This window comes from Pimephales promelas, chromosome 2 (assembly GCF_988280905.1).
Source record: "Pimephales promelas chromosome 2, fPimPro1.hap1.1, whole genome shotgun sequence".
Lineage (NCBI taxonomy): Eukaryota > Metazoa > Chordata > Actinopteri > Cypriniformes > Leuciscidae > Pimephales > Pimephales promelas.
In genome coordinates this window covers 44,143,317-44,152,090 of record NC_142770.1, presented here as the reverse complement: position 1 = coordinate 44,152,090, position 8,774 = coordinate 44,143,317, and the positions used below count along the sequence as shown (strand labels likewise).

At 38.8% G+C, this 8,774-nt stretch overlaps 1 protein-coding gene and 1 long non-coding RNA gene across 2 annotated transcripts; both read right to left on the bottom strand.

The window, feature by feature from the left end:
* Positions 1 to 5,597: 5,597 nt before the first annotated feature.
* Positions 5,598 to 7,655, bottom strand: LOC148997580 (uncharacterized). The gene has a single exon (XM_089117323.1). It carries the CDS (start codon positions 7,653 to 7,655, stop codon positions 5,598 to 5,600), a length of 2,058 nt encoding a protein of 685 aa, XP_088973449.1.
* A 17-nt stretch (positions 7,656 to 7,672) lies between these two features.
* On the bottom strand, positions 7,673 to 8,251 carry LOC148997579 (uncharacterized). Its single transcript, XR_016146350.1, has 3 exons — positions 8,165 to 8,251; positions 7,907 to 7,996; positions 7,673 to 7,784 (listed from the first exon to the last, which is right to left on the bottom strand). It is a non-coding gene; the product is annotated as an uncharacterized LOC148997579 (long non-coding RNA).
* Positions 8,252 to 8,774: the final 523 nt, after the last annotated feature.

Sequence of the window (8,774 nt, the reverse complement as noted above, 5' to 3'; positions counted from 1 at the left end):
ACCCATAGGAAATGAATGGGAAATTGACAACAACAACAAAAAAATTTCTCTGAAGTTTTGAATGTACAATCTACAAATCGGCCACAATTCAAAAAAAAAAAAAAAAAAAAAGTACACCGCAGGAAAGGGGTGACACTCTACAACATCTAGAGTGCAAAACAGACACACCCACACCAACACACACACACACAAACACACTTTTATACACATACACACCAATAAATTTTGATTACAAAAAGTATGTTTTGAATTTTTAAAAATCACAGCTTCATCGCAATGTTACGAAACTTGGTGACTTTTATGGCATTATGTATGTGAACACACAAAAAATTGAGGTCATGATCTGAGCATGCTAAGTGGTCTTAAAAAATAGTCACACTTGTGCTCTTTGGTCAAAAATGACCCCCTAAAGAAATTGTAAAAAAAGAAAAAAAAAAAGTGAATTTTTGTTTTTTTTGTCAAATTTTTTAATAAGAAATAATTTTTGAGATTGTTTCAACTATATATACAAATCCACCAACAACAAAAAATGTGTTCATAAACAGCTGGGTGGTTACATAAACATGCCATCTAGTGGTTACACCATGATTCTACGCTTTTTCTCTATACTGTTCTTCAATTTTTTTTTTCTGAAAGCCTAGACTCTATATTAAACTAAAATACTGCGTTAATATTTTTTTGAAAAAAATTATATATATATATATATATATATTTTTTTTCCATGGCAAAAATAAACCATAAATATTGCATAAATATTAATAAATTCAATTAAATTGTCTCAAAATACTAAATTAAAAAGAATAAATATTATAGAACAAAAATAACTTGCATTGGTTTTACTGGGATGGAGAAAGTTTCATTTTTAGGTCACTTTTGACCGGGAAGATAACAAGTGTGACTCCGAAACGAAGAGCACCTGAGGGTTAAACTATAATCAAATGCATTTCCACACGTTTCGTGTCGGCCCTCTGCGTGGCATTTTATTATTTTTTGCACGGGCGCAGCTTAGAGCGAACATCACCCACGTCCCCACATGAGGAAGGAAGACAACGACAAATAAAATAATGCAACAGTTGAATATGACAATATACAATATCAAGCAAGAAACATATTCAGGCAGGATACATTCATTGTATCACTAAAATTATTCAAAATGAGGACATAACTGGGAACTTTCTAGAAGCTGTTTAAGGTGTTTTTAAAATGTGCAGTAAGTGGGACATTGCCTAATGTTTGTTGGGATGCTTTTCCAAAAATGACCTCCTCTGACGGACAGAAGAGTTTGTCCAAAGGTAGTTTTTCTATATCACCTCTGAATGAAGCTCTGGTACAACAACCTTTGTCAGACCTTTGTTTAATCTGTGTAGAAAGTGCAGGTGGAGTCAGTCCATGCAAAACTTTAGAAATTAAACACTTATTTTTAAAATGAATAAAGTTTTCACAATTTTACGGAAGCCCTGAACCACAATATAAAAAAAAAAAAATCTAGCATTGTCCGATTAATGTGGAAACGTTTCAAGAATAAAGTCAAAACATTACGATAATACAGTCTTCCATAGAAGTGTGTGCATTCATAACAGTGCGCATCTGTTTGTGTAAGTAAATGCACTTGTCAAGTCGAACTGCCATGGATTAACACAAAATATAACTTTTTACTTTTATCTGGGCTTTCAACTAAATTTTACACACGTGCAAGTGTTTCTGAGGTGTTTTCGTGCTCGTCTAGTCAACACTATCTGGGTGGAGAACACAACAGTAACCGTAACTCTTCACCGTAAATACGTTCTGGATACATTTTAAGTGCATCATTCTGTATCCAATCATTTGGCCGGATCCTGTGATTTACTAAGATTTAATAACCACTAATGGTTGAGGAGAGATTCTCTGATATGATTGTAAAGCGCTTTGAGTGTAGGCCTAGTAGACATATGAAAGAGCTATATAAATGCCTCATTAATTAATTAATTAATTAATTCTTTCATTCATTCATTCATTCATTCATAAAGCTGGATTTCTCCATCCAGTCTGAAAAGTGTTTTCCGTGTTGGTTTTTCTATAGGCAAAAGTCTATTTTCTATAGTCACAGTATATTTCATAACATCCTATAATGGTAGCCTAATGCTGGTAGACTGGCACCTGTTGAATTTCCTTTGATGAAACAAAACACACACACACACACACACACACACACAGCCTTGTCTTTGAGGCATTGTGTGGCCACCTGACAGGATCATGCATTCTGGGAACCACCCTTTCTGAAGGTTGTGCAGCAGTAAAAAAAATCAGGAAGCATACTGGAGTAGTCATAAACACAGATGTCACATTAAATGATGAATCAGACCAAGTAGAGTTCCGTGACCTGACTAGGAGCCGCTTCCTGGGGACTTATCAGGTATTTAGTCATTAATGGGGTCCACATATACACACCATCAGGTTTTTCAGTCTTCTGGGTACCACTTGACACACATTCAGGTTAAACTTACTTTGAGAGCCAATTACAACTGTCATGTGCCAAAATATTTACTGGAGCAAAATTTCTTGCAAAATTGGTGTTATGTAATTGTACAACCTAATTATATTATATACTGGTAAGGTTGAAAAGGTTGGCCAGTAGAATATTATTATATTATTAGTCAACATGCTGTTGTATAGTTTTCTAACTGCAACAGAAGTAAAATAAGTCCCTTTAATCAGGTGGTTGTCCGTGTTTCAAGGCTTCATATTGAACCATTGCTAATCACAAACAAGCGCAAAGTTCACAATTAACCCCTTAACGTCTGAATTTATATAGCTGTATATAAAAAAATGTTTTATGTGTGTTTTTGCCTTTAAGTAGATGGTAAATAATGTTGAGATTATCAATTTCACATTTGCACAACAAATAAATCGAAATTTTGGTATGTTGCAAATCTGCAACAACGGGCATAATGGTCAATTTGGTATGTTGAAAATCTGCAACAGCGGGCATAATGGTCAATTTGGTATGTTGCAAATGTTCCTGACCGGAGTAATCCTCCTGTGTAAACAGGAAATAAGTCCGTCACTTTGAAACAAGTGCATTGGGGGAATGCAGACGTTATCTCAGCTGGTTGACTGAGTCAAACGGTTTGTAGCATATTTGCAACAGTGGGCGTTAAGGGGTTAAGGCAGAGACTATTTATAAAGAGACATGGTACTTCCTCAATCCTTAATACAACGGTATAGGGAAAACCCGTAACACCAAAGATGGCGGTTGTATGCACATGCCCCGCCCCTCCCGCTGGACAGCCAATCATCTCCTTTTAACAGTCAAGCCGGGAAACATTTAAACCTATCGCCTGGTTCCACCGACGCATGCGTACTTGAGGTTTGCGATAGCGGCAAATTTGATGTGTTAGTTGTGTAAATATCGTAAATATCAGACATCCCAAGTCTTTCAGAAGTAGCGGCTAGCGAGCATGCAGTAACACATGAACGTCAGAGAGCGAGAGAACCCTTGCATGCGCAGTAAAGTATAACCTGTGGGGAAAAAGGCGTTTTAAACCTTATTTTGGGGCAAAGTATATTTTACTGCTGTTTCTATACATGCAGTTTTTATGTCCTGGGGACCAATGAAAGTGCAGTTCTGACTCTGTGCCCATTCATTTAGATAGAGCCTGGTCTTGTAAAATCCGAAATAGCTGCCCGGGGCAAGTGGTATGACTTGCCTAAAAAGACTTTGATTAAGTTCAGCATTTTACACGATACAAATCCCAACAATAGACTGACTGTAAAATTTTTATTTCAGCTCCTGGAACATTGTGCCATCTTAACGGCATTAAATGCTTAAAGGCTTTTTTTTCTTTTCTGTTCTTAACATTTCTTAGTGCTGAATACCACCAATCTAATTCCAACATTCCTTTGTAATTCCAACATTCCTCATTCTTTAATGAGCAACACATTTAAACTTAAACGTGACATAGCCATGACACTGTTTTAAACTTTGTTCTTGAGAGCTGTGATTCTATTCTTAATATAGAACTTAATGGCCAGCCAATTTCTGTTTTTAAGTGCTGCTTTCTCCAGGTTAAGGCACTTATCACAGTCACTTTTTCCTGGTACACGGCATGAAGTGATGAAGGACATCATGTGCTTCTCGACCGCATGGATCTCCTCTTTCTCCCACACCCTTCTCTTGAACGGCTGACGACCTGTACAGGTTGGTTATAACAAACAAAGAATGTGAAAGATAAACATTTCAGTTTTTAGCAATCTTTACAGTAACAAAGTTTGACATTAAACAGACAAAGGGCATATTGATCACAATGTAAATAATTTTGAGATATCTAAAAAGTTAACCTGCATCCCTCTTTTTAGGCTTGTGATGCAAGGCTTGTGTAGTTGTTACTGTCACGATTACCAGTTGGAGTGCCCCAGAGAATCACCAGAGGGCACTCCACATCAGAACTGATCACTTCTCCAGAACTCCATTTCCCATAATGCCTCATCCCGGTGACTGATTACACACACACCTGCACCTCATCAGACTCTCTATTTAAGCCACACTCTTACACTCACCCAGTGCGAAGTATTGCATTGCCACGGCTTGTAATTTCTGAGCGTATATCCTGTTTTTGATTTCTCTGGTTTTGATCCTGGTTTGTTTCCTGACTTCTGCCTGTCTGCTGCCTGCCCTGATCTTCTGCCTGTTACCTGACGACTCTCTGCGCTCACTCTCTGATATCCCTGTTTTGCTGTTTCCTGACCCCTGCCTGTTTGATGATTCTAAATAAAGCTGCACATGGATCTCATCTCGTCTCCAGCTTCGTAACAGAATACTTCGCCTCTTCAGATCCAGCAGCCGAGAGAGAACCGAGATCCACCATGGACCCACTTATTAGTCTCTTCCGCCTCAGCCAAGGTTGTGCTATGTGCTATTTGGATCAAGTGCGTCCGAGTATAGCTGTTATTTTATTGTTTCAAATATTTAATCAATATTTAGGTAAAAGTATCAGGTTGGACTCAGATTGGACACATTAGCATTTAATATTTAAGAGAAAAAAAGCCTGGTTTGGGACATCCATTAAGTAAATCGACATTTGTAGTTACCCTTGAACATGGTCAGATTTAGGATCATATGTAAAATACGTACCTGACTCTGACTCATGTTCGCTGTCCAAGAGCACATTTTCTGTGGAGGGTTTGGGGGAGAGGGAAAAGAATGACTGTTAGTGAAAGTACATGTAATTCATTCGATCCTGACGCCCCCAATTACGCCAAAGACTAACATGTATGAGACATTACGTGTTCATGTTAAAATCTGTGAAGAAAAATTAAATAAGTAGGGCTTTCAAAGATTTCAAACTTTTTTGTATAAATGTACGTTTATTGTTATTGTTTTATCCACCTGGTTGGGCCGTGAGTTTGTGTTGCCGCCAAGCAAAAGTGTCTCTTATATGATTACTCGACAAATCAATGTAATAATCTATAGAATACTCGATTACTAAAAATTATTTTAGCTGCAGCCCTACACATAATTAATGCATGGGGGTTCAGTAAATATGATCATCGAAGAGGTGTAGCAGTACCGCTGTGCATGGTGAGCATAAACAAACCTTCTTGAGCAGAAATGGGCCAGTTCAAACCAAAGATTTGTGACTTGCAACTCCCGGCAACGTACCTTCAGGATCAATGTTGATGTCATCCAGTGTCTTGCCCTTGAATTCTGCCAGGCGTCCCTGATCCAGAGCCATGAGGACTTTGCTAATTTTTGCAAGTTGGAGGGTACCTTCAGGAAGTCTGTAGAACTGCCGGTGCACTCTAATATCATGCCCAAGAAAATTTGCTAACTGATCCAGCTCTGTATTACTGAGGTTGAGAACTTGAGACAGTGTTCCAGTTTGTTTTCGAAGTTTCGTAGAAGTGAGACTTTCCGGACTTTTTGCACCACAGACCTTGGCAAAGTGTCGAAGGCAATCAGACCCACGGTAACAGGTCAAAGCGTTTGGTCTTGCAAAAAGGTAAATGTTCTCCTGAGGAACCTCACAAACCTCCCGTGAGCCGACGAGCAGATCCAACCCTTGCTTCATCATTGGGGTCAAAAGCACAGGAACTTTTCTTCCCCTTTTTCCTCTTATCTCAATCCTGCTGAAATGCTGACAGAGTTTCTTCTCTAGATCTGAGAGGGCTTCATTCACATCTTCATGTGGGTCTGATGGATTTTGACATACATATGAAGAAAGGGTCATTTTTGACACCTCCCCAGCTCTTCGTCGATTAAACAAAATGACTTGTGCCAAAATGACCTTTGCCAGTTTTGCCCACGTGTGGGGGGATGCCTCTATAGACAGTTTACCGTGAAGATCTTGTTGTTGCACATCCAAATACGAATGGAGAGTCTGGACATCTTTTGTGAATGGAAGCAACAGAGGAGTATTCCACTTAGACTCCTGAAGTGTTCTCAGTGATGCAGCTGATATCATTTCATTCCATCTGGTTTCATACACTCTGCGGAATGTACGAGCATCTTTTGCAGCACTGTAGTCATTCTGAACATTTGCACGGCTTTCAAGCAGCATTGAAATCTTTGTCAAGTTATGTCCAGTTTTGAGAGCTAGACTTGGGCACTTGTATGCATGGGTTTTACTGTCAAAGCCTGCTAAGTGTTTCACTGATTCCACAACTTGCATAAAATTGGCAGGTTTGATGTGATCTTTAATGGTCTTCAAGGAAGTGGTTTTTCTTGAGCATATCAGAAGCCTTCCTAGCTCTCTCATTTTCTGTCGGATGTATTCATGCTTACCAACATCATATCCAAGCCTGTTAAACAAATGCTCACCATACTCCATGATACAGGCATCCGATTTCAGTACAGAATAAACTTCATCTTGAACCATGTTGTTTAGCAGCTTCCAAAATTCCACCTTGACACCAGGTGGTGGAGGTGCTGCAAATGCGCAGAGGGCCTGGACACGGGTTTTGCCAGGTTTTTGTGGAACATTCGGCTTGAACTTGCATTTCATCATGTGCCGCCAAAGAATTTTCTTTGTGAAGAAACCATGACAATGTACACAATGCAGGAAATTCTGTGCTTGACAATCCTTCCTTGGTTGCTTGCGAGGAACAAGATTTCCAACACCAGCATTTAATACATCCACATTGTGTGCAAAGTTGCCCCTGTTTCTCAAATGTTCCATATGCATTCGTCTTTGTTTGGAGCCTTTTGGAAAGGACAGAGCCTGTGCAACCTCTGGTTTATCTTTATGAGCGCGCTCCAAATGCCTTGCCATTTTCACGAATCCCACCCTACAGTACAAACAGTATTGCTTTTTGTTGTACATTCTTGCCCCGTTCTCCTTTTTACAGACAGCAGGTATGGAAAGCGAACCATCAGCTACTTCTTCTGTATGGAGGGAAGAGGCATTGTCAGGAAGATCTTTCTCCAGATCAGGTGTTGTATTCTGTATTACAGATTCAGGGTCTCCCCCTCCACTCCATTTTGTTGAGTGACCACTACTTGCTTGTGTTGTAGGGTAAGATGCACGTCTTGAACTGCTTGAACATCGCCTTTTACGTGTCATACCAGAGTTGCCCTCTCTTCTTAAAGGTGAGCGTCCTCTGCTAAGGATTTGCGTCGAAGACACATCGTTCAGTTCTCGGATGTCAGCGTACTTCCCTTGGATTGGAAATCTAAGCATGCATTCAATGACTTCGCTTGTGTCTGTATCTTCAGATGAATCCTCACTACTCTTAGGAATATATTCCTCTCCACTGCTGGCTGAGCTGTCAAAAAGCTCATTTGAATCAAACTCAACATTTCTTTTCATCTTCAGAAAAGAAAAAGTGAAGTCAAAGTCAGTGCATGGATTAAATATTACTTTTGTGTTACATACAAGACGCCAAGTATGTTAAGTATGTACATCCATCTTCTACATTGTGAGTTGCTTACCTGTATGCTTTTGGTCCTCCTCAGCCTTGGAACAGAATCTCCGTCCTGGTGGGTGAGGCTTAGTTCAAACTCAGAAGTCGGACACCATGTCTAGAGTATTGAAAAAATACACAATTACCATTTAAACCCAAGGACAAGGGAGAAATAGGTACTGAAAGCAGAACCAATAGTGTTTGAGCTTATTGATACTATATTTCAGTACCCATTCCTGTAAAAATACATGCAAATGGCAAAAAAAAAAAAAAAAAAAAAAATTACCTGGCAGCTTGAATTAAACTGGTCATGATTTGGGCTTGGACTCTGAGATTCATCAGAATCTGTGTAGTCCACCAGGGAAGGATTCATTCCAACTTTGTTCAAGGTAAGGGTTCTGGATTATGTAAGCACTATAGAACATCAAAGACATGATATGAATGACAACACGCATTCATAAATGTATACCTATGTACATCAAATGGTATTTCAGAAACATTGGAAATCCTCACTTAATCTTAATATTTTTGAAAAAAAGAAAAGAAAATTGGCATAGAAATGGTTTAAATATATGGCAAAGACTGCAACTGCCTATATTTTTTTGGCCCTATAAAGCCAAAAAAAAAAAAAAGTAAGCTGCTTTGAAACAATCTACATTTCTAAAAGGTCTGTATAAATGAAGATGACTTGACATTAGCCAGATTGTAGAGGAAGAGCATTTAATAATAAAAGCTACAATAAAAGTTTAAAGTGAGTTATGCATAATGCATTATTTAGTGAAGTGTTAAAGTAAAAGTTAAGTGACAGTAAAAGAGACAGACTAGTACCTGTGTCTTGAAGCTGGATGATCTCGGAGGAGTCTGCTCTGTTGTTCTGAAGAGGTCAGCCTCAGAAG